Source organism: Scatophagus argus, chromosome 20 (assembly GCF_020382885.2).
Source record: "Scatophagus argus isolate fScaArg1 chromosome 20, fScaArg1.pri, whole genome shotgun sequence".
Lineage (NCBI taxonomy): Eukaryota > Metazoa > Chordata > Actinopteri > Scatophagidae > Scatophagus > Scatophagus argus.
The window spans coordinates 3,234,921-3,260,701 of NC_058512.1; the positions used below are offsets into that span (position 1 = coordinate 3,234,921).

A 25,781-nucleotide genomic window follows, 5' to 3' on the forward strand; every position below is an offset into this window, starting at 1 on the left:
TCCAGTTCTATTACTTCTTATAAGTTCTTTTACTCAAGTAAAACATCTGAGCACTTCTCCCACCACTGTCTGAGAAACAGAGGTCAGATCAGTGTGTGGATAAACCTACCTCATGACATGCTTCCACAGGCAAACATACAGAAACACTGCAGCCACTGTGTCAGCACGTTATGCATATGAAAGCAGGTTTCTCACAAACTGTTTGTGTCCTTATGAAGGTGTCCACATATGTCGGGTCTGTTTGGTCATGCATCTCTGCAGTACAATGAATTATCCACACACTTCTCAGCCGCAGTCCCTTTCTTGAGTGTCTTCCAAACCCCCTCACTACAGTGGAAAATCTATTTCCCCATGCAGTAGGGACTTCAGGCCCGGCAACAGCTCTGATTGGTTGTCTGTTAAACTGCTAGTGGCTGAGAGACAGTCTGCCAGGAAGCAGCGTGACTCTGAGTCCGCAGCATTCAGAGAGGGAACGGGCTCCTTCGCTACAAGATAAATTGAGCTAATTAGAAGGGATGTGCAATTTGAAAGTAAGCGCTTGGCACAAAGTTGGACAAATCTCACCCCACACGTCCACCCTGAGTACAGTACATGCCTCTATTTGGAAACGTGGGACCTGGAAGCCAGGATGGAGACATCCCCGCCACCACCACACACGCTGGGACAAAGTTATCAGCCTTCAGAGCAATGAAGCAATATTCGTGGGTAAATTTGCACTTATGCACACCTCCACATATTGTCTGATAAAGCAAGAAATTATAGTGGAGGTGGGAGGTGGGGAGATGGAGGTGACTGGTACAATAATGTACAGACAATATGATCAAAATAACAAGAACTGGAACAGCAATTACTTGTTTAACTGATAACATTTTTATGATTTCAGGCTATCAAAATTCGAATTTTCTTTCAGTCTGTTGATGTCACTGTATGCTCTTAGATCAGATCAGACTGGACATTTTCAAGTCAGCTGGACACAACAAGCTAAACTATCACACGGACAGTCTGGCAGTCAATTCGATCATGAAAATAACTGTTAACCTTTCTGAATGCGTGAGGTGCTTCATGCTCCAACACACTTGCTATCACAAGTTCTTGACAACCTCTTGTGCACAGGGAGGGATTATGCAAAGAGGAAGGAACTGCTGTGACATATGGAGAAAGAAAAAGTGAGAGCCTTCAAATAATACCATAATATTTAGTGGTCCAAACCACAGCTCTGATCACTGACCCACCCATGGAGCAGGTCTGTGTCTGTGCCATCCTGTTGGAGCTGCCCACAGAGGCCACATATCTCTGTAACACACTGAGAAGTCATATCAGCTGCTCATTATGTGGTCCGTCCGCCAGCTCTCCCCCCACTCACCCTGCCCTCATGTGTCTGTCGCTGGGGGGGTGAACGCGGAGGTGTCCAGCTGTGTCTCTGTGGGACTAAACCACAGCATGTGATTTAATCCCTCAAATCATCTCCTGTGGGGATGGTTTTTTTTTTGGTGGGATGAAAAACTGTACATCCTTATCCCTCTATGGCATGTGATTGGACAGCAGAGCGGTACTGTGGTTGCTGGACTGCCCAATCAACATCTGATTTTGGCTATAAAATGACGGTTGACGGCGTCCTGCCACTGAGCAGCCTTGTGAGCGTTGCAGAGTCAGGTGCAGACCAAATGAATCCGTGCGTAACGCCCCCCCTCCCCTGCAGTCCGAGAGGAAATGTGAACGCACCGTGTTTGGGATCAGAGATGAAATGACATGAGATGAACAAAAGGTACCAGGATGTGATTTTAGCACACAGAGATGAAAATCAGAGGCTTTTACACGACTACACTCTTCCATGGATACACAATACATTTTGGGGCAGCGGCGCTCCTCGTCAAAGCGCATACACACACGGCAGATCCTGACTAAATGACCGATCCAAAGGGTGAAAGGCACGCGTTAGAAACTCATTGTGTGGCCTAACGCGAAGTACCACTTCGATGTAGGAGATCTCCGTCTCTGTGTGAAGGTCTAGTCTCGCCGTTTTGATCGCCCTGTTGTCCCAGACAAAGAAGAGTCGACCTACCTGGTAATCTCGAAGCTGCAACCTTTCCGAAGGAGCAGAGCTCTCTTCCGCATGATGCCTTTGTCTCTGCCGAGGTACACATTTTTATCTGAATTCATGGGTGCTGGGCGAGCAGGTAGACTCGGAGAAACAGCAGCGCTTTCTTTCCAAGGAGAAAAAAAAGTCCCAAAAGCGAGGAGTGGACTCTGAGAGGCGGAAGGAAAAGGAGAAGAGGAGGAAGAAAAATCCTTTGACGCTCGGTCCACCTCAGCGGAGCGGGCAAAGTGATCTTGCAGACTTTTTATCCCCCCTCAGGCTACACAGAAGACGGATCAGAGGTGCATGGCGCGGCGGGTGGTGGTTTCTCCATGCGGGTCTCAGTGGAGCAGACTGTGGCGGCGGCTTCTGCAGCTGTCAACCTGAGTGCGCCGACGAGTCTCCGCGGCTCCTGAGATCCTGTGATCCTGAACTGTGGAGCCCACAGCCCTCCTTCAGCTTCAGCCCGGCACTGAGTGGCTGCCGCGTAATGACTTCATGAAACTGATGGACGGAGAGAGAGAGAGAGAGAGAGAGAGAGAGAGAGAGAGAGAGAGAGAGAGAGGTGGTGGGGGGTGAGGGGGTTGTGTGTTGGGATTACTGGAAGGAGGAGAGTGAGAGTTGATCTGCTACTAACCACCATTTTCATTCATTAATCTGTCGATTATTTTCAGATGTCAAAAAAATGTGAAAAATGCTCATCGGTCTTCAAATTGCTTCAATCATTTGTCCGACCAAACAGTCCGAACCACAAGGATTCTTAATTTACTGTCACAAAAGACAAAGCAAACCGAGACATTTAAAAAGCTGAAACCAGCAGATGTTTGACATATTTTGTTGAAAAAAATTAATTAGTTATAAAAATAGCTGACAACATATTTTCATTTTGATGGACTAATCGATTAATTGGCTTTAAATGAGCACAGGCATGAACGTCTCCATTCAGATCTACAGTATGATAAACTGCTGTTACTTACATTAAAGAAATGTCCGTGACATATTGTGTCTTATTTGCATGTTGAGGCCTTGCATCCAGAAAAAAGCAGTTTTGAAAAGATGAGCCTCTGCCAAACGAGTTGCCCGTTTAAAGTGCACTCAGGCGCTTCCTTTCCTCCATTAAAAGTCCAGCTTTTATATTTAACAATTCTGTTCCATTTCTTTTTTTCTGACCTGCTCATTCGACTTCTGATTTGATGCGACAGTATCCACCAGCTCCTAAAGCTACAGATGCAGGTTTTGTCCTCCATCGCTCCAGTGAGGGATCTCTCTTTGTCCACTGTGAACAGGAGAAAATATCACAGCCAACAGAACTTTGAACCCCGAGCTCGCTTTGAGAATTTAGTGTTAAAACGTAAACCGAAAAATGCCAAAAAACCCCAAAATGTTGTGAAAAAGAGGAGCTTACATAGTCAGAGCGTGCTGTCTTCAAATCCAGAGAGAGCACGTGAGACAGCTCAGTGAAGGCTGACTTAAGTACAGTCAACATTTCAACAGGATATCACAACTCCATGTGATGTATTTACTCTGCAGAAGCTGCAAGTGCGTCCTGCTGTGGGTGCTATGGATTAGTTGATTGGTGCTAAAAATATCCTGGTGTGGGTTGGTTGTGCATCCTGTGCTTCATTACGGTGGGATGTCGAGTCGTGACTTGTACAGCACACACACACACACACACACCGACTGGGAGGTATGGGCCAGCTCACCTGAGGTCCAATCAGAGAATTCTGCCCTCAGGTGGTCTCATTTATCAACAGTGCAGAAACTAACTTTTAGTTCTAACTTTTCATCTGTAGCAGGAAGATTGTGTTGCTTCTTTACAGTGTGTCTTTAAATCTTTATTGTTAGCATCGCAGGTCAGGACAATATGGCAGAACACCAGGCTTCAATTTTTCTACTTGCTCCTGAAATACTTTTTCAGACACCTGGGGTTATATCATCACTCACGGACTGTGGACAGAAAAGAAGATGGCGGGGTTGGGGGGGGATCTGCACTCGGATTCAATAATAACTCAGGAGAACAGAACAGAACAGAACAGAACAGAACAGCAGAGCATCTCCACAGCTTCTGCTTTGATCAGTGAATATCCAGCGAGTTGCTGTCTGTAGGTTGCTGGTTGTATGTTTCACCTTTCCATCCAACAGAAGGGAAACTAAGCTCGTCACTCCCACATATGTACAAACACACACACACACACACACACGCTCTCTCTGTCTCTGTCTAGTATGTCGGCCCACTGTTTAGCTGAGGAATTCTCTCAACATGACTCACAGCTACATTCAAAGAAAGAGCTGGCCATGTTTGTGCGATTGGAAAGACTTGAGTTTTGATGCTGAGACTTTTCTGACTCACTGTGATTCAAACAGAACCGCCTCTGACCACATCTCCCTGTGATTAAAGATGCCCTTAAATAGCTGCCCTCTCACTTCTTCTCAATCTCGTCTTGTAGCAGGTCTGTTAGCAGCAGAGTGAAGCGATGTGGTTTTATGACCGGGGAGACATTCTGTTTGTGTTAACAAGTGTAATTATTTTGTTTTTCCAAAACAAAAACAACAACAACAAAAAGAAAACAACAACACATGTCTCAGTGTCAGATATTCTGCTGCAGGGCATGTGAGGTTATGCAATGTGTGTGCAGCTCTTTTCCTGTATTTACTGAACAAGACCGGAGCACACTGAGAGTCTGTGACCTCTGGCAGAAGAACGAAGTGAAAATGAGTATTCATATTTTGGCCTTTCGTGGGTCTCTGTGGACTGTGGTGAGCCGGCACGACTATTTTAGACTGCAGATCTGAGGTGTGCATGGATTCTTGTCCCATCACATTATGATGAGCTGGTATGTTTTTGAACATGCATGTGTCATGGCGAGCGTGGCGTTTAAGATGCTTGCCAGCATCCTGCTCTGATTATGGCTCAGCCTCTAAAACCAGACTGACCAGTGACCTCTGCTCGTGCATTTTCATTTCATCCGGCCAGAAGCAGAGTGGGTGTCTGTTTGCAGCCTCCATTAGTCAGGAAGTGGCAGTTTGTGCCGGTGGCGGGAAGAGGACAGGACAGAAAGGCAACACAGACGCACTTAGGGGAGAAGGAGTGTGTGTTATCAGAGTGAGCAGCAAAATGATGAGGAGGTGTGTGAAGGGCTTCGTGGGATGGGAGAAGTTTAAGAACCGCGAGTGCCTAGTTTGTGAACACACATCCTCTTTATTTCACACCTGATGTGTTTATACTTATGCTCCACTATCATATTTGCAGCAAGGAAATGATTAGCTTAGCATAAAAACTGGAAATAAGGAAACAGTTGGCCTCCCTCTGTACGACATCAGTACCTCTAAAGCTCAGTCATCACGTCTTGTTTGCTTAATCTGTACATTACACGTGTTAAAGAGGACTATTTGGATTTTAACTGGGGTTTCATGCTAGAGGCAACGTCATGGCCACTAGTTTTTATCCCCTTATTCCAGCCTTTATGTTCTGCTAAGATATCTGTCTCCTGACTGTATCATTCATATTTAGCTGATTGATATCAGTTTGGTTGACGGGAACAACTACGCCTTTCAGAGATGGTGATGGACAATACTTGGGCCTGTTCATCTTTTGCTGGCTCATGCTCTATGGGCACAAAAAGGGTGAAACTTATCAAGCATTTACTGAATAAGAGTTCAACACCACCTCAGTCGGTTGGGGCAGAGTTTGTCGCTGCAGGAAATGATTGCATATAACCAATCTTGCTTAACCTGCAGCTGATGGACGCAGTGATAGGGAGACACAAGTACAACCTGGCAACATGAATATGGATCCTCCTCTGTGTTCCTTCACCCCCCCTTGTCTCAGTTGCCTGTAAATGAACTGATTTATCTGTGTCTTGCTGACCTGAGCATTAAAGAAAGAGCAAGGAGGACAGCAGGGACACTAAATGTTGCCAAACCACAGCTGAGGTGAGTCTGTCAATGACACTGGGTCTGATGCCAGCAGACGACAGCATCTCAAATACATTGTGGTGACATTAAGCAAAACGATGCCAACGCTGGCACATCTCTCTGGGTCGTAGGGTTTTATTTTGGGGGGGGTGAAGGCAGCGTCAGCATCCTGTCATCTCCTGAGGAGGCTCAATGGACAGCAGTGTACAGAGATGGGAAACAAGAAGGAAGTGCCACTGCAGAAACGTTTTCATTAGTAATACAGAGACAGAAACTATTATTTAGCTCCGAGTCACACTTAAATGGTTTTTCTGAAACCTGGGGCGAAAGACGTGATTGCGAATTAAAGCAGTGGTTCCTCGCCGAATTGATTTGTCACCCCTTAATGGAAGCAGTGAAGAACTTGTGACCCCTCATCACAGATTAAAGTCTTTGTGCAGACATACTTTAGACAGATTTGTCATTTTACAGATGGATTCATTTGAAGGGACCTTAAGGGTTGGAGGTTATATTTTAATAGTAATAAATAATAACCAAAAATCTAAAAAAGAAAGAAAGAAAGAAAGAAAACAAGATAAACAAAAAAACCTGTTTAGAAAGGAGACACTTTTTTTAATACAAAATGAGAAAATGTTGTTTACGCACATCAGTAAAATATTCACTCACAGCAGATTTAAATTGTTTTCTAGGACTTTTAACAGAAAAAGCGATGCTTCCCTAACCCTAACCAGAGTGTTACTGTAGCCTGTACGCAGACACAAACCGGAGCCGGGATTCAAACTGGGTTTTCCGGTGACTCTTTGTGAACCCACTTTCCATCTTGTGTTTGATTCGGTCAAACGGCGTTATCTCAACGATCATGTTTCCCTCACAAACGTATCTGGTGTTGCAAATCGGTTGTATACGAAAGTAATTTCTAGGAAACTGAGCGGCCACAAACACGACTCCAGATGGATAACACTGTTACCTCGAGCACGCTGGATGTGTTAAGAGGCCAATATTTGCTAACGTTCACACATTAGCTCAGAAGGTGATAATCTGTCGGTGTTACACAATCTCAAGTTCTTTGTGCAGTTTTTATCATCAATGGCAAAGCGAGTCGTATCAATTGGATAACGTTTGATTGTTGTGAGATACTGTGCCTCTTGTTGAAAATGAAAAGAAACACGCTGCAGTCCCCTACAATATGATAATTCTTCACTTCTGGTCTTAATCTTTATTCAAATCTATTCACTGGAGGCTGTCAGCTGAAGATGTGTGTGTGTGTGTGTGTGTGAGTGTGTGTGTGTGTGAGTGTGTATGAACAGGTGCAGAGGTTTCATTGGGGTTGATGCTGTTCATTCAGTTTGAGGAAAAAGACTTCAAGGGCAATGAAGGACATCTTTTGTTTACTTCCTTTTCACTCTGCTGCTTAAATATGCGCACACGCACACACACACGGTCTTACAGTTAAAGATCACACACTTCTCCTCCTCCTCCTGCCTGATTGAAATATCACACAGACAATCAGAGAAGTCACTGAATGTGTGATCAGAGGAAAGTCTGCCGAGGAAGAGCCATTATGTGCTGGAGTCGTCCGATTGTGTTTAAAGAAAGCCTCTCTGTTAGCCACGCGGAGTCGAATAAATTTGCTGCTGTGCATTTTCGCTCTTTTGGCAACAAGTGAAGCAGTAAGCACATATTATAGATGTAAAATGACAGCAATCACCCAGGCAGGCGTGATAAAACATCTGATGTCTTGCAGTGATTTGCCCTCAAATCGCAGCTGAAAAACAATCACTTCATCCCTCCGCGGAGCTGCTGGCCTGTTTGGGCACTTAAAACCATTACCAGCCGAAGGCAGGGGGAAAAAAATCCAAAGATTAAAATGTCAGAAAACAATTTGAATCGTCTACTGAGGAGAGAGAATAGCCTGCTGAGTCTTTCTGACCTCTTGTGACATGCGCAAAACACAACAGAGATGTTTACTCTCCATTGATTCTCCAGCTGTCTCGAGGGACGGTTTAACAGCTGTAACACAGAGACAAATGAGACGATGAGACATTCCAAAGCGGGATTTAAGATAATCCTGTCATGTTTATGGATTACTTCATGTTGTACATTGGAATCTAAGATGTGTGCCTGCTTGTGAATTGTAATGTCCTCGTCCATCTGTTTAATCTCAGTTGTCCCACGGGAGCATGAAACCATCGCTGTTCCTGTTCAGAAACCACCACTGGTTGCCAACTGGTTCCTAAACGTCTTCATTCCTCTTCTCTTGTGGTCTTATGTCCACTATGTTCACTGCTAGTTTTTGCCGTTTAGAAATAAACTGAAGAGTACAGCTGCCTGAGCTCTGATGGTGAGAAAACTGATAATCCACACGATGAGTTCTGCATCTAAAGGCAGAAAGAAGCTTCTCTACCAGTGCGTGCTGCAAACTGCAGCCCTAAAGTTTCTATATAGAGTTAAACTGCTCCATGATGCAAAAAAAGTCACATCAAAGCTTCACAAAGTTGGGACTGTTGTACAGGATTAGGCTGTGCAGGTGTTCATGACATGAGGTCCACCCCTTGAATCAGTCTGAGTGTCAGCTGAAGCCTGAACCGTCATCAGCGGCAGCATGGAGAATGGGACGCAGCAATTACAGCCTGGTGGTCTGCGATCACAGATGTCGACTTAATGACTGTGTTACTGTGTGCGTGATACCAACGTGGATCTATTTTTGAATCTCGTCCACTGTGATTGTCCGCACTGAAAAAGCGGAGTCTCTGCAGCATGCAAGTGTTAGTTTAGCTGTTTTTGTTTCTGTCGTTTAAGGCCCATAAAACACGAGCTGGACTAAGTGTGTATTTGTGGAATGCAAGCAAGAAACAGAAGTTTTTGTAACAGTGTTGGAGTTCGTCCTAAGGAGCAAGGAGTGCTGCTGACTCACTGTGGATCTTGAGTAAACTCTGTCTGCAGGTCTCTCTGTGCCTTGCAGGGTGACTCATAGCTTATCAAAACTATACAAAGTCTCTCAAGTAGGCGCACGCACACTCATTTACACACATTTACCAAGTCCTCGTCTGGATGCCAGCAACACTCTCTCCCACTTTCAGCTCATCAGAGTTTGGGTCGCCGTGGGTGACGGCGTTGAGCGGACAGATGGTGCCACTCAATCGCTTCCCCTCTGGGAGTTTTGATAAGAGAGGGCTTAGATCAAGACGATGGCCTGGATTTGTGCCTGCCGTCTCCCAGTGGACACGTCCAAAATGTACCAATATGGCTGTAGGAGGAGGCAGTTTCAAAGTTGAAATATGCAGACTGGAGATTTGATGAAAGGGCAGAAACAAAGCAATCAAAATTCATGATAGGAATTAAAAAGGCTGTTTTTTCTGACTGTTAACAAACCCCACGAAGAGACTGACACTCTGTTAGTTAGTCTCTCAATACTTTCTGACTTCTCCAGCTTACCTGTAGCTCTCAGCCGCGAGTCCGTCCACAGCGAACATAAGACATCTTTAAAACAGCTCACAAATATGTAGTTTTGGTTGTAGCCGTTCTGGCACTGTGGCTCCTTGGATGGCAACGTGGGACTGAAATGTCGAAACAGTTAGTGGGCAGATTAAACAAAGTATTTTCAGTGGTCCTCAGAGGACAATTCAGAATCAGAATCAGAATCAGAACTCCTTTATTTATCCCTGAGAGGAAATTCTTTTTTGTACAGACATTGCACTTGCAGTTTTCCCGACCAAAAAGAAAGTGAAAGATATGAAATCGGATAAAAAACAAGATAAGTATAAATCTAAAAAACAGGTATTTACATGTATAACAGTTCCTAATGACAGTGGTGGTCACATGACCTACCGTAAAATTCGGTGACAAGATGAACTGTAACAATTTTGTTTATTCACACATCACACACTGGGGACTATTTTCTCGATTCTCAATTCATGCACATCCAGCGTGACTATTTACAGTAGTAGGATGGCGTATTCGAGAACTGAACTGACAGAACGTGTCGACCAGCGTGAAGATGCAGCTCACCGACGTGTTTTTAATAACAGAACTTCATATCGTGATATGATAGATTCATTGCTGTTTTTTAAAAAATACATTTTCATTTTGAGGACAAGAAGAATGCAGAATATGAGCAGATTTATCGTAAGTGAAAAAGACTCAGCAGCACATTAATCGTGAAACTGAAATATAAATGTTAAATGATGTGCTGCGTTTGTGCACAGGAAGTCCCTCAGATGGAGACGTGGATAAATGAATAAATGCACCCAGGTATCGTGTGTCTTCCAGCTTTCCCTTTACTTCCATTAACTAGTCAATATGTTCTTGGCTCACTGCCCGTCTCTTCAGCGATTTCCTGCATAAACTTAAGACCCCGCACACACACAACGCACAGTTACGGGGGATTATTTGAGATAATTACCCTCACCTGTAGAACATGTCATATCAGCAGCAACTATGCAAATGAGTGTCTTCTTCCCTTCGTTCCAACCTCTGTGGCTGCTGATGGCTTCCAAGGGCTGTGGGAGGATCAGAGGAACAGATGTCAGTTATTCATGAGGCCTCTGTGTCACAGCGGCTCTCAGAAATGGGATTAAGATAGTCTGATGCATCCGAGTAATAACCCCATCCGTCCTCCTAAATGTCACTCTGACCGTTCGGATGCTCTGAGACGAAAAACATTTCTCTTTTTTTGGTGCGTATCAGATTTAGCAGATGGGAACACTTTGCAAATGCAGCTACAGTATGGCTGCTCCCCCCCCCCCCCGGAAACGTGAGGTGAGCAGGTGCAGCCGCATCAGGCTGGAATACCCAATCACCAGAGCTGTCGATCACCTGAGCAAGGCTGCAGGTGCAGGGCTTCCCCATCTCCAAGTAACATTAAAAAGAAGAGAGATTTAACAGTCACATAGATGTTCTATTGTCTTATTTGTGCAATACTGTCTTGTCTATAATGGAAGGGACTGATCGTTCTTAAAATTCTCTGTTCTTGTCACCTCAGTTCTCAGCCTCTCATCCCTCCCACTCGCCCCCTGTTTAGCATCCAGGGTCCAGGATTTAAAAAATGCTGCACTTCAATGGAAAAAAACCCCATAAAAACTTAAATGTATGTTAATAAGGGCATTAGATGACTCACCAGGAACACTTGAACTCAATTTATTCTGCTTAAAATGTGGAATAAATCTAAGTTCTCGTGCTGTCAGCTATCACATAATATCTCCCTGATTGACCTTTCACACAATGGTGCAGACGTGTGGGGGGAAGAGAGGGTCGACCATCATCATTAAACACTGAGCCTGCTGCGGCCGCTGTCAGCAGACATCACACAGGAACAGGCTGCGGGTGTGGAGGAGGGGGACACCGTCTCTCAAGGCCGCGGGCTCGTCCCCGCGAGCAGCAATGGCGGTCTGACAATCAAACCCGTCCTCCACGCTGACGTCCCTGTGTGATGGCTGCTCTTTATTGTTCTGCAACTCATTACCATAACCGAAGACAACTTTGGCCTTGAACGCGGAGGGAGCCAGTTCACACACACACACACACACACACACACACACACACACACAAGAACAACAACCGCTGACCAACTCATTCATAGCAAACCATCGAAGCCACAGTCTTTTTCCAGTGTCTGAAGACCAGAATAATAAGAGAAATTTGAAAAGTAAGGATGAAACCCTAACAAACACTGATAGAGGTTTGAGGGAGAGGCACGTTTTGATCATTACGTGTTATTCTTTCATCATTCACATACTTTCCCTCTCACACAGATCACATCAAACCCATGCCAAGCACACACACACACACACACACACACACACACACACACACACTGCTGTCCCTCTCTGAATGAAGATAAAACAAAACGAGGAGGAGGATGAGAGAACAGTCTCTTGTGGCTCATTTTTTATCAGAGAGTGAGACATGTGAAGGCATCCAGAGAGATGTGGAGAGACCAACAACAGCGTTTTCATCCGTTATCATTTCATTACAGGCTGAGCCTCCTGCTGTCAGAGACATTGTGCTCTTGTTTCTCTCTCCTTCTGTGTGTTTGTGAGTCCATAGTTATCGTTGGTTTATCTTTTCTATTTATAAACACATTTATTCCGAGATAACAGTGTCTTTTTGTTTTATAGCCTCCGTTAAGTTACAGTAGTATATGTGTTCCATCGTAGCCACACGAGAAGTGAAGGTGTCAAGCATCTGTTATTTACACAATGTTAATGTTAAGATTTGGACAATTAAAATTATACCCATATTCTCTCTAATTTGCCTGCTGAGATGTCCAACAGGAAGCTTTTTTTTTAACACAGCTGGTGGTTCATCAAGAGTGACTCAGAGGTCCCATTTGGGCCAGTAACGTCAGCGTCGTCTTTGAAACTTCGGGGTTTGCATTAATGAATTACATTGATTTGTTCCGTCAGTGTGGTATTTGTGTGGTGTGTTTGTTGTGTTGGAAAGTTGAAAATGTGAGTCATACACAACTCCTGTGAATCGAAGCAAACAAAAATAATAAGTGCACTAATTTGGGTATTATTTCCCCTGAGTGCCTTTTACTTCAAGTCTCAGACAGTTGTAACAAAGGTAAAAAAATCAATAATATTCTCAAATCCTTTCAACATTTCATCATGAACTTTTTCAAGTATGATAATGTAGGATTGCAGCCATTTTTCCTGCACTATTGACAACTGAACAAAAGGTTTATTTGAAGAGAGATGGATGCTTTTCTGCAGCTAAACCCACATCACACCTTCCTGATGTGAGGCAAGTAGATATGGTGAGATGTGTGTGTGTGTGTGTGTGTGTGTGTGTGTGTGTGTGTGTGTGTGTGAATGTGTGCACTTCTGGCAGCTGCACCACCGAGTGAAACGGCTCTGTGAGTTGATTAGAGCAAACAGATTAAGTCTTCATGTTCTGCCTTTCAGTTTACATCTGCCTCCATCAAATGAAGCGCAGTCTAACGAAGAAGTCCCAGGTGAGGAAAAGCAAACAGGTGTGCTGGAGATGCATTCAGAGCACAGGAAGAGAGAGTATGTATAAAATTTAGACGAAAATGTAGATAAATAGAAGTTGACGGGGGTGACAGGATAAAGCAAGGGAGACTTTTGATAAGCGAAATGAAAAGACGCTCTTTAGACAGGAGGGAAGAGACAGGAGAAAAGGTGAGAAAAAGGTTAAATGCGAACGAAAGTAATTAGTTTTATAAATGAGAATGTGGACCAATCAAATCTCTCTCCAAGGTCATGAACAGGCCACAGTCAAACCACAGTCACTTATTTGTATGAGCCTGATGGGCTGATGATAACGCAGGGCTTCGAGGCTCACCGACACTTCGAGACGACAACACGAGAACGTTGTCTGTCGATGTGGAGTTTGACGCGGTGACGGTGGATGAATGAGGCTCCGTGTGGCTGCAGCCTGGCAGCATGACAAAGTTGCTTCAATGATGCAGTCAACCCCCTCCTATAAAAAGGGGAGAACAAATTAAAAGGCATAAATCAGTCTTACAGAAATAGATAAATCAATGCTCTGTGGGTCTGTGTTTATGACGTGATGTGTGTGTGTGTGTGTGTGTATCTATACTTTCCTTTGTGACAAGTATGAGATTGAGTGCTGCAAATAAGATGCGATGTGTCCCTCCTGAGAGTGGTGCACATGCTGCTTCAGCATCACTCCAATCAATTTGTCACTTTAAAATGGATAATCCGATTCATCTCCATAAGGGAGGAATTCATTTAAAAAGCTGTGACAAGAGGGGAGTCGCGCGCCTGCAAAAACGCAATCTATATTCTCCAAATAAAGTCCCAAAAAGTTTTTGTTTGGACTGTTGGGTAAATTTATGAAAAGGTAAAGCATATGGGCATATATTCATTGACAAGCCTGCAGCTGACCATGTGGGGCACACAATCAGAAGACGTACAGGAGCAAACCACAGCCAGAAACCCTAAGCTGGAGTAAATTTCATGGAAGACATGAGCTTTGGTTGTATTCGTGTCCCATTCTCATTCTCCTCCAAAGACGCCCCTCGTGCTGCAGTCCAATCCAATCTCTCCTTGGTACGTGATGAAATAAATTGAGTGTGAAAACGCATCAGATTTGGAGGGAGCTGAAGCGGCACAGCCGAGCGAGCTCATGCTGCCTGACTCACCGCAATGTGTCTCTGATAGCATTACTGTCACACACACACGTATACAAAAAGCAGGCACCTGGGGTTTGATAGGAGGCGACAGGTATCGCATTTAATGAGCAGGCAGGCAGAAGGGCAGGGGGAGAGGCTGAAAATGCCGACTCATGCTTTCGTATAATGAAGATGAGCCCTTAAACGCCTAAAGCTTCAAATCTGAGGGGTCTTGACATGATTATTGGGAAAGGAATGAAAAAAATGCGACACTATCACAAATTTGTTTACTTTTTGCACATATGTGAAATATTTGGATTATTCAAATTCATAATTAACATGGTTTATGTTCATTCAAGTCTTATTAATTTGTTGTGACGTATTTCACTGTTTGATTGTGTCTTTTAACGGCATTTGTGTGTATTTCTGGACTCCAGCAGGACTAGCAAATGCATTAGTGGAACCACATGGGGATCTCGTAATGGCAGCACTCTTAGATGGACAAACAAGACCTTTTGACTGCATGAAGAATCTCTCTGCATCATCGGCCTGCTCGTGCTGTTCAAATGATTTCTTTTACTTGCTGTGTCACAAAAAGGTCAGCACCAACTTAATATAAAAGCCATGTTTTGCAAGGATTAAGTTTGTGGGACTTACTTTGAGTCGCACAAACATTAGATATATTACACATGATAGAAAACATCATTTTTCAAGAAAAGCGTGGTGGTGTGGTGGAAATCTTGCTCAGCCGTTGAAAGAGGGATAATCTGTCGATTGCAAGTGAAGCATTTTATAAATGTCCAGTTTTTCATTGCAAAGCACTGTGAGTAATTCTCTCCCACAATCCATTTGTATGAAGCCTGTGCTCAGCACTTTGTCCAGATGGCAGATTGCAGCCAAGGTCACACACACAGATAAACACACACAGGATCTCAATGAAGTTATTGTTCACTGCTGGAAAAAATCGGTGACAGAATGCTTCTCTGTTATTTAAATATTAGAGTAGTGGTGATTGTAAGCAGAAGTCTGAATACTTTGAAACACACCCGGTGGCCACTTCCAGGAAACCCAACGGAAATGGAACTAGATAAGCTGAAACTGCACATCTTCATTCATCTGGAGTCATGTTATTTGCCCCCCCAAAAAGAAATGCCAGTCCAACATCAACTGTCGTTTTAGCTCATGAAAGTTAATAGAAATGATCAAAATGCCAGCCTCCAGGTCCCCGTCAGCCCCCTCTTTGGACCCTCTTTGGGTGGATGATCACAAGAGCCATCAAGTCTGAACTCTGGGACAAAAACAACGCAAAGAGGAAGCAAAACTGTTCTGCAACTGGCTTTACCCAGGACATAAAAGAGGTGGAGGCTTGTTTTGTTTGGGTGTGGGTGACATACAGTCCATTTAGAAACAGTGACTAAGTGGAAATGTGTTACACAATCCACATGACTGTTTTTACTTTGTGTCAATGTAAAGCACTTACAAAAGAAGAGCTATCCTCCATGTTTTCTAATCTCAGCGGCCAGAGAGATTCATTCTACCCCCACTTTGCTATTTATGGAAATTAATGCACGTGTAAAGCATGCAAAACCTAAAAATCATTTGTGTGGCACCTTCAGAGCGAGCTTCACGCAAGAAGGATGCATGTCTTCACATGCACACAGGTCGAGGTGTCAAGAATTTGCAGAAAATTTGTGTATTTTATGTCACAGGGACAGTCAGCTCAGCCTGGAAAGAAAACATATTTGAGTGTCAGCTGTGTGGCACCAAATATGAGATGATGCTATCTGTTATTTGGTAATAGGAAAGACGAGTGGGCTTACGGTCACATCACCCTGAGACTCCCTGATCGCTGAAGCAAAACAGATTTGTTTCATGGAAAATTTACCCCACAAAGCTAAAGTTTAAACTGACAGAGGAACACATTCAGCACAGTCACCCAGGAAGCTTCCATCTTTTCTACTACAAACCAGTGACTGGATTTTTGTCACCTCAAACCTCATCTACCAGCTGCTCAGGTGAGCACAGACCTGACAGGTACAGGCACTATAACAATATCAAAGGAGCCACAAAACAGTCATTTTATGACACATATTTAACATCTAAATCAACTGTGATCGTCCACAAGCTCACACAAATACTCAAACTTATCAATATCATCCCATGCATGATGCTGTCCCCTCCCTTTCACTATGTGACGATGCCCAGTCCCTCGCCGCTTTGAGGACATAATGATGCAGGCCTGTTTTCCATCATGGCTCCTCACCACCCTGGTTGTGAGCCTTTAAACAAATCCTAATGACACAGTTTAAACTCCAGTCATTTGTGCATTTTGACGGCTGACAAATTTACTGAATCAAAAAAAAAAAACTTAAAACGATTTAACACAAAGACGCAGGGGAGCAGTCGGTCGAGCGAAAACAAAAGAAAGCATCCACCTTCACAAACTGATTTTGTACTTGTCAGCACACATCTTTGTGGAATAACATTGTGCAGAAACTGCAAGACTGAACCAACGAGGACTCTACAATTAATCAACCCTAAACAAACTGTGAAAAGTGCAAAAAAAATCTTTGGTATAAAACTCTGAAAATGGCTCTGAATACTTAACTGTAAGTGTACAGGCTGGTGTGGCTGGAGCTGTGACAAGGCCTGTTTATCTGCTGTCTTTAACTTCTGAGTGATATTCGAGTAAACAGGCTGTATAAGCAGCAGACTGGTTTCCGATGCCTCCCCTCTCGTTGCGCGTGGTGAGCTTTGCTGTGGATTGGTGTTAACGCTGAACAGGTCTCGCATTCATTCACGCAGCTGCTGGCAGCTGCACTCAAAGCCTGGTTGCAAGGACGCTGATGTGACGAGAGCTGGTTGGGTGCAAAAACAGCAACGAATAAAACTAATCTGTGCTCAGACACAAGGACATCTCTTGTGTCAAAACTCAGGGAGATAAACATTAGGTGGAGTGTGGATGGTTGCAAAATGTTCCAAGTTAAATAAGTTGAATTTGTAAATAAAATAAGACCGAGGACGTCGCCTGAGAGGCTGTCAAAGTTTAAAAAAATAAATAGGGAGAATTTTCTAAAAAAGCGCTCTCTGTTGAACAACGCTGAGGGAGAAATGCTGGCATGTGATGTGACCTGCCTCCTCTGACTGGCCTCACGTAACAGAGACTTCTGACGTGGCCAGGACGGTTGTCTTTTTGGCTGTTGTGGGGTTATTTGAATACTCTCAGGGAGCTGCGTGATAATAAGGTTTGTGGCCAATAAGAGCAGAACGAGATCGTTGGCTGTGGCTGATGTGCAAAGGACTGAGTGATCATAATTTGTAAGACCCTTTGTCCACATAGTCCAAACTGTTAGAGACATTTTGAGGACATACACTAATGAGGTTTATTAAATATCAATCATCACAAAGGAGAGAAACAGGTGAGTTGGAGAATTCTGATTTGGGGAATTATGATGTGATTGTATTACACAAGCAGTGACCTTTCTACATTATATTGTGTGCATTCAGTAAAGCTGTAGAATGTGCTGGGTGACAGGCAGGGAGGACTATTTACCTGGCATGACAGGTGTGATGGTTATCAGCAGACAAATTCAAGGATACCAGTCTAGTGATAATACAGAGAGCGGTAAGCTGCTGGAGTTATCACCTGAGGACTGTACAGGGGAAATAGTGAATGCATGGAGGCGGTGGAGTGTAATTTATTGGCTGTTTATTTTTAATTACAGACTTTTCCTCTCATGTTTTGAAGTGTGTGGGTTAATTAAAGTCCTGAAGTTTCCATCTCTGTGCCCCGCTGAAGGTAAAAAGGTTGTGAAAACACAGACAACAAAAAAAATAATCAGAGCCGAGCAGACTCCCTTGGACCTACAGCACGCTGACGTTAAATCTCCCCAGGCAGCTCAAGGATAACACTGCATTACCATTCAGCACCACATCCACATCCATGTTCACAAAGACCAAAGGGTGCCAAACCTCCGACCTCGTGTGAACTCCCCGTGACATGCAGAGATCTTCCTCGCTCCTCCCTCTTTGCTCTGATCTTCTGGTGGGGAGATGCGAAGCTTCACCGCCTGCAGCAGTTGGGAGAAACCACAGCGCTTCACAGTGAGAGCTGCCAGAGATAATATTATGCTGTAATTCCATATTCCTTACCTTCTGTGCACAACCATCGGTTATCATATTCCTGAGATCCCCTCCGGATATTTGGCTTTCAACAAGATGTTTACATTATTATTTACACTCTGCAAGTCCAATAAATCTGCACATTTGTCCTTACACTATCAAGACCTCACCTTCTTCTGGATTACCACACATTATTAATACTTTATCCAATACATTCTACATGTACAGTCTGCGCGTGGGTGTCTGCAGCTGTTGCTGAACATATTAAATCTTTTTTATATCCTGTACAAAAAGCAAAGAACAAAATGGCAGGTTGTGGTTTAATGGAGGTTTTGTTGACCAGCACACAGATGTCAGCGTGTTTTCAATCCTGCCATCCAAGTCTCAGCAAGAAAGAGAATAAATCTATTTGCTAAAAAGATTTACAAATACATACACATTCATGTCACTGTTTTGCAAGGCTCTCTGCGGCATCCTGTGGGGAACAGCGGGTGGGAAAAGATAAATACTGGTTATCTGCACACGTGCCTGCAAAGTCGCCTTCTTAATTAGTGATCCTTAGTAGTGCTGCTACAGTTTCCCTTTTGTTTTCATTCTAACTGCTGCTGTTTGTGGCTTTATTTAGCTGACAGATATGACCGTTGTGCCGATCTTCTCGTTTAACTCTCTGCAAGACAGCCAACATTTTCCAAAATGTTGACTGTTTCTGTAGGATTAATTGAGTGGAGCTTTAGGAGCCAACTGGAACATCACACACACTTCAACCCACCTACTCAGTTTTTTCCCCCTTGGCCTCGGATTCAACCCCTCACAACGAGCCAAGTGTCGGACCAGCCAAGGAGCAGCTCTGAAGGCAGCGCTCTTGTCAGCTAGCTGAACATATTGAGCTGGTGTCTCAGTTTGTCATCACAAACTATATTTAGCTTTTCAGAAAGCTTGTATGAGATCTCAAAGTGCAAACAAAAGCTTCATGGCATTCAGACCGTGGCTGACCTTTTTCCAGATGGCTGTAAAACTTGTGAGTGGATCTGGTATTATTTCTCCTGCACTTGACTGCAGAGGAAACGAAATGGTTTGAGCCCAGGGGTTATTGTGTCTCCTCCCGGGGCCCGACTCCAGACAAGCCTCACCTAAAGCCCTCACTCAAGAGGAGCCTCACGGGCTCTTTGAGCAGCAGAGTGACTCAAAACAACCTGCTATGCCTGTCTATCCCCGGTACAAGCTAACAAAAAGAAATGGCAAACAGAACCGTCACTTTGTGCCTGCATTTTAGTGGCAATATCACATATCCAAGAAGAGGAAGCAAGGAATAAGTGCAGCATTAATACATAAGAAGTAAATGCCAGTAAAATGTAAATGTCACACTGCAGATGTAAGCCCTGGTCCACGGCTTTGGCTTCTGCAAGGCGAAGCAGCTGTGAAACACCCATGTTCTCGCTGGGTCCGGCTTGTCTCCACAGTCCCACCACTGTTCCCTCCTATTCCCTGCTCCATCAGTCTGCCTGACACTGATGTTTACATACCTGAGGTGACTGTCTTCCTAATAAAGCCATGACATAGTGTGCCAAGACTCGAGCTGGCCAGGGCCGGAGTGGGATGCTCCATTACGTGTCCAGCATTTGTGATCAGCTTACTATAGCAGTGCACCAAACCTGACACTTCTGAATGATTTAGAAAATCTCTTAAAGATTGAGAAAGAATGAGAAAGTTGCTGTCTTGTCTTCATTACCTCTGGCAGCTGTTAAAAGGGGGCAGACATATGACGTGAGCTCTGTTTCTGTGGTCACCAAGCTTTGATCACTGACAGCAGCTCACTCCTGTCTACACAAAGACTAATGACCTATCAGCAGCACTAATGGGCACATAACTGACGACGGCCATCTACTTTAAGCAGCTATGTAAAGGCACCAGAGTGGGGGTTAAGAGCCGGCGTCAAGCTGCGATCAGGCCCTTTCGGATCGAGGTCGGATTGATCGCAGATCAGATGCAGTCTGGTATCGAACAGGCTTTGATGGAGGCCATCTCTCTGGAGAGGAAGAAAAATAGAAGTGGGAGTAGCTCCTGCTATGCAGAGCCTCACAGTCAACCTGCATTATTGATTAGACGGTTGGGGAAATCCTGTTTGAAAGAAGGCAAACAGGAAGAAATCCTGTGCCACAAGTGAAACACACCACATGCTTCATCAGTTCTCTTGTACTTGTACAAGAGGTGATGTTTGCACTCCTGAGATCAGAGAGGTGCAGGGGAAATAACAGCTCCAACACCTCAGAGCTGAAGGATTTCCTTGTTGTCTCCATTCTCATTACCGCATCCACCCTGAACACATTAAGCCTGTCAGTCACCTGCTCCTGGTTCGCAGCGACAGCACGCTGCACAGGCCTTGTAGGCTCTGAGACAACAGAAGAAGAGACGGAAGGTCTCGGCGAGCCCCGAAAATGTTATGCACGGGGGAAAGAGTTTGAGAGACATGAATGTTTAATGCCAAATGTGAATGTAAGGAGGTAAAAGGGCAGGGAGGGAGAGCGGACAGACTGTACTTGTTGCCATTCAGATTTCTTTTAATGGGCTTGTGGTTGCATTGTGACTTATTATAGTTTCCTCAGCTCTGATACGTGAATGCTTTGCAGTTTGAAGTCTGATATGCCCAAAGTGCACTCACCTCAATCAGTGGAAAAAAATGATTTTTACAGTGCCGAGGTTGTGGGAAATTACAGAGAATACGTGTGTCACCAGAAGCTCCTTTGAAAACAGATAAATGCAGCCATGTTCTCTCTGTCATTATCCTGTGTGCACGATCACATAAATAAGCCTGATTTCGTGGTTATCGTACTGTGAGGAAGAAAAACACTGATAGGCGCTCAAGTTCTTCAACTATTCCTCTTTATTATTATTATTTTTCGTCTTCCACATGTCATTGCCGTTCTAGCTCCCTGCCTCGTGTGATGTTGAGAAAAGCCTCGTTTCTGGGTGTTAAAAGATTTGCCCGTGGGCCTTTCACACCTGCACCTTCCCACCAGCCCTCTCCTCACACCTCAGCCGCTTTTCCTCTTCTGTCACTTCTACCTGTTGAGGGTTACACTGGCGCACTTCACAGAATGAAACACTATGAACAACACAGTTAACTCTCACAACATGAACCTTTTTTTCCCAGGTTCAATTTACTAAATATCTGAACAATATTCACATATGAACAACACACATGCCTATTGATCACTTAATCAATTGCAGATTAAGTGATTCACAGACTGATGGTTGGCGCTCTGTGGGGATTCACACTAATGAAGCAACGTTCCTAACGTTTAGATTGAGCTGCGCGCACACACACACGCACAAAAAAAAACAATAGATACACAATATCAGTGTAATTTATCCTGAGAGCTCTACATGAAAACAGATCTGCTGGCTAGTCAGGATTTAACAAAGCGAGAGACAGGACAGAGAGAATCCATCTGCCAAAGGTCCTCTGTGATTATCTTCCCATTGAGTCTGAGGGTTCATGTTATAACAGACTCCCCACTCAGACAGGTGCACTCCAAAGCTTTTATGGCTGTTAGCTCATTGTGTCGACTTTTTGAGGGCTTACTAAAAGCCAAAATCATGTTTGTGGCAATCCCTTTGTTTTGAAGGATAACAGCGATGCTATTGACAGAATTGACACAATACAGAATACAAAAACTATTTGGCTGCTCGTCTTATTTTCCAGCACTGCTTCACGTCTGAAAAGCTCCAAACACAAGTAGCACAAAACTTTCTAAAACCCGCTTAACCTTTATAACAAAAAAACTACACTGTCACAAATGAATGTGTGTGAAAAAAATAAATCTAGATCTGCTCATTTCTATCCTCCTTTTTGCCTTTATCTGACTTTCTTGTTCTTTTCTTTCCACCCATCCTCCAGTCAGGCGCTTCACAGACTGCGAGGCTCTTCCCAACATCACAGACGTTTGCATGATTGTCTGCAGATTCGACAAGCACCTGCAGAAAATCACATTTCCCGCACATTTCAGTTTGCAGCACAGGGGAGCATCGTACAAAACAATGTTTTAATGTCGACTACTAGCAAAAATAAAATGTGTTCCCTCACTGGCTTTGAATTCTACGGCATATTACACGTGACCTTAACTGTGCAAGAACTGCTACATGTTTTCTGCTTAACATTATAGTCACTACCAAGTAAATTAGGTCATTAATTTCATTACAAAAATACTAAATCTGTCCACTGGCTAATAATTTATATGATAGATTATTTTTCTGTAACTGGCATATGCTGTGTCTGTACTGTGTCACAAGTGGACGGAATAATTAGAGGTCCGGAAACGGAGCCCAGTGCAAACATAGGAGGGTCTGACAGTGAGAACTGCATTAAAAGCTGATTGAAGGACGTGGTGAAAGGACTCTGGGGGCTCCTAACTCCGCTGTGGGACATGAGGCTCTTCCTGGCTGCTCTCCAGCAGCTCATCCTCAGAGAAACTGATGTGAAGGCAGGTATCATTCATAGGCGAGGAGAAGGGCAGCGGGTGCTCGTAGGCGGGGGCCTCAGCAGGATACGACTTGAAGGAAGAGAGAACTGCTTCGCATCTCTCCTCCAGGGGACTGTCACAGCCGCTGGAGGCCGTCAAGAACGTCCCGCGGTCCCCGAACAGGTCGTCGTCATCACGCAGCGGCGACAGCAGGGACTTGGTCTCCGAGCGGACGCCGGAGTCCTCGCTGGCCGAGCAGGAGCTGCTCTCGCCGTTGCTGAGCGAGTGGAAATCAGCGGACGACAAGGAGCTGGGGGTGACGTCCGGGAACGAGAGGCTGCTGCTGCGGCTGGGTGCCCCATCGTTAGCCGTGACCTCTCCAGGCGTGGGCACAGCTGTGATGTCTGACCCCGGGGACAAGGTCCTGCTGGCCCGCTTGCGGTTCATGGAGGGTGGAGGGGGATCAAGTTTGGGGATCATCTGTTTACACCTGCCAGGGAAAGAACAGGGGAGCTGGTTAGTGAAGTGCTGTAGGTCCTCTTTTTGTTCATTTCTCTGTTCCAAGTAGGTGCAGGAGAATAAGCCTCAGGCCACTTTTCCTCTCCATCAGTCACACCATAGCCCAATAACCTGAGCGTACTGTGACGTAAGCTGTTACCAGACAAGACAGTAACTCGCTCGTTCTCTCTGGCTCCCTGTTGTTTCGGCTTTATGGGGACTTATCTACATCCCGCAGCTCACCCGCTGAGAAAATCGTGGGACACGGAAAGGAAAAGGAGCCAAAGATGAGAGAGTGAGGGGTAAAGGAGTAAGGAAGGAGCTGCAGGCTTTCCCTCTCCACCCCCACTCCCCACACACCAGAAATAGCAGCTTTACAGTGTCCCTGAATGTATCACAGAAATGCCTCGACAAGCACCAGAGCACACAACCACACACATTCGTAGCCATTCTCTTGGAAAATGAGTTCTGACACACACCCACTAACAAGCCTCGCTTCCTCCCCCAACCCCTCCCATCCCATTATACTGGTGGCTGCTAACTTCGTTCCCCTGTGAAATCTGGTCTGTGGTTGAATCCTGGTCTCAGTAATGAACTTATGTGACTTGCTGATGTATTTACTGTCTCTTCTTCCGTATGGGGTTGCTGTTGACGCCTACAGACTTGCGGTAATGGTGCAGGGAAGCCATCTTCAGAGATAATTATCCACCGTTTCCCCTACTAACAAATGGAGGAGCACACGTGGTGCTGAGGGGAGACAGTCAAGTTAAGCTCCACTGGCTCCTATGTCACAAATCAGCTTTTATTAGCCACTGTGGGCAGGTGGCTCTCGGGATTGTGATGTGGTCGGTCAGTGGGTCCACCATTTTGGTCCAGCCTCAAATATCTCCACTGTTGAATGAACTGCCATGAGTATTTTCCTGGACGATTATGGTTCCCCACTGGATGACTGAGAGTGCATATATTTCTTACTGACTGTGCTGTGCTGTAAATCTGTGTGCATTTATACATCTGGAGATCTTTCTGCTCCTGTTTACAGTTTGGTGAGCTACAAAGTCTTTGTCTGGGAAGAAAGTTTTGTTTAGTTTGAGATCCGTGATGTGACAGTAAGTGACAGAGTGACCCATGCGGAGCTCCCTTTGCAAAGTGAAACCCTTTGATACTAAAATACTTGAACTGTTTTCTCCTCTGTGGGTAATGGTGTCTTTGTACGTTACTAACGTTAACAGTCTGGTTTGGAGTTTTATTCAGATGTGGTTTCTTGTGCTGTTATTTTGAAAGGGGCTCTTTGTGCTGCCAAGTCGTGGTGATGAATTTGCAGCTGGATGGAGGAGCAGGCTGCCCTCCCTCGTCTCATTATCATAACTTTGACTCAGCACTCCACTTTTCTTTCTTTATCTCCCTCTACTGTGTCTTTTCTCTCCATTTTTCTGCCTCTCCCTTTATTCCTCCACCTCCGTCTCGCCGTTCATCTCGCTCTGGGCCTCTTTGCAGCCTACCTGCCAAGCATCTCGGCTGCTGTTGTCTTTGTCTTGCAGCCTGTCTTTTCTCTCCTGTTTTATTTGGAGGTTCAGTCTCACACACAAAGCTATACGACAAACAAGGACAAAAACTGTCTCATACCGTATTTGTATAATTATGGACATCAATAACAAAATTTGTGATTATGGAAACCCCCCCTCCATTAAAAATAATCTGTCCAACTGGTAGCCTGTGTGAGACAAACCACAACAGGATGAAACTTTGACCTTTAACAGCCAGATGATATCTGAAGCTCTCCAGTATGAGAGATTAGATGACCTGCTGACCACAGAAGCTAAACTCCCAGTCTTCTGTCATTAAGAGGATTCATTCCACATAAACTGATCAACACACAAGCTAAAGACTGGGATCTGTGATGAGGCCCACAGCACTCAGATCTCCCAGTGCTCATTATGCCATGATGATGTACAGAGCTAAATGAGACTGTAAGAGTCAGACCACTTATGTCAGCTCATGCAGACTTCATATTACTGCTAAAGAAGAAAATCTAAATTCAGGCAGCCTCTGGCTTCAGTTTATTTTAGCGCAGAATGTAAATTAACTTGAAATTTACTTGTCATACTGGCGGCACTCCATCCCAGTAAGCAATGCACTGCGTTTTCTTTTTCAAAGGGGGATTATGTTTTGCAGCTGAAATATTTTATTTCCTCTAACTTGGTGCATTTAACTGTGAGAGAAAAGCTTTGACATCAGAGAATAAACAGAAAGCCACAACATTCCCATGATCCTTTTTACCAGATCCTTATTTGCATACTGTTTGTCATGCGGGTTTAGTGAACACAATTCACTCTTCTGTAGGATTTCAATACATGTCCATTTGTTCAGAGACTATCTTTGCCAGCTATTGCAAACCACAAAATCAGATGAGTTTATCTCCTTATGCTGCTCTTCTATTGGCTGTTGGTACGACATGCAACAGTACTGTATGTGAAGCCTCTGATGCCGTATTCCATAGGCTGATGGGCTTGTAACATTCTCCACCTGTAATTTGGTAACATGCACATGACAAACACACACACACATAAATATGAACTCCAGTGCATCACAGTGAGTATAAGACAGGGACATG

General features: G+C 44.5%; 2 protein-coding genes and 1 long non-coding RNA gene across 11 annotated transcripts in view; all 3 read right to left on the bottom strand.

Moving 5' to 3' along the window:
- Positions 1-2,574, bottom strand: part of garnl3 (GTPase activating Rap/RanGAP domain like 3) — a 57,642-nt gene extending 55,068 nt beyond the window's left edge. For all 4 annotated transcript variants that reach the window (XM_046374664.1, XM_046374661.1, XM_046374663.1 and 1 more), the window contains exon 1: positions 2,063-2,574. In XM_046374664.1, the coding sequence (XP_046230620.1) occupies positions 2,063-2,160 (98 nt within the window). In that variant the 5' untranslated portion in view covers positions 2,161-2,574. The remainder of the gene's footprint in view (positions 1-2,062) is intronic.
- Positions 2,575-8,742: 6,168 nt separating this feature from the next.
- On the bottom strand, positions 8,743-17,504 carry LOC124051362. Of its 2 annotated transcripts, none has more exons than XR_006841813.1 (5): positions 16,699-17,504; positions 13,298-13,435; positions 10,401-10,491; positions 9,428-9,549; positions 8,743-9,239 (listed from the first exon to the last, which is right to left on the bottom strand). It is a non-coding gene; the product is annotated as an uncharacterized LOC124051362 (long non-coding RNA). The 2 variants fall into 2 exon arrangements; XR_006841814.1 differs by having other exon boundaries at positions 8,743-9,277.
- Positions 17,505-21,075: 3,571 nt separating this feature from the next.
- si:dkey-34e4.1 (carboxyl-terminal PDZ ligand of neuronal nitric oxide synthase protein) overlaps positions 21,076-25,781 on the bottom strand; it is a 40,644-nt gene continuing 35,938 nt past the window's right edge. For 2 of the 5 annotated variants that reach the window (XM_046374665.1, XM_046374666.1), the window contains one exon: positions 21,076-23,162. In XM_046374665.1, the coding sequence (XP_046230621.1) occupies positions 22,619-23,162 (544 nt within the window). In that variant the 3' untranslated portion in view covers positions 21,076-22,618. Of the gene's footprint in view, positions 23,163-25,289; positions 25,694-25,781 lie in introns of those variants that run through there. The other 3 variants (XR_006841816.1, XM_046374668.1, XR_006841815.1) reach the window with 3 other exon arrangements.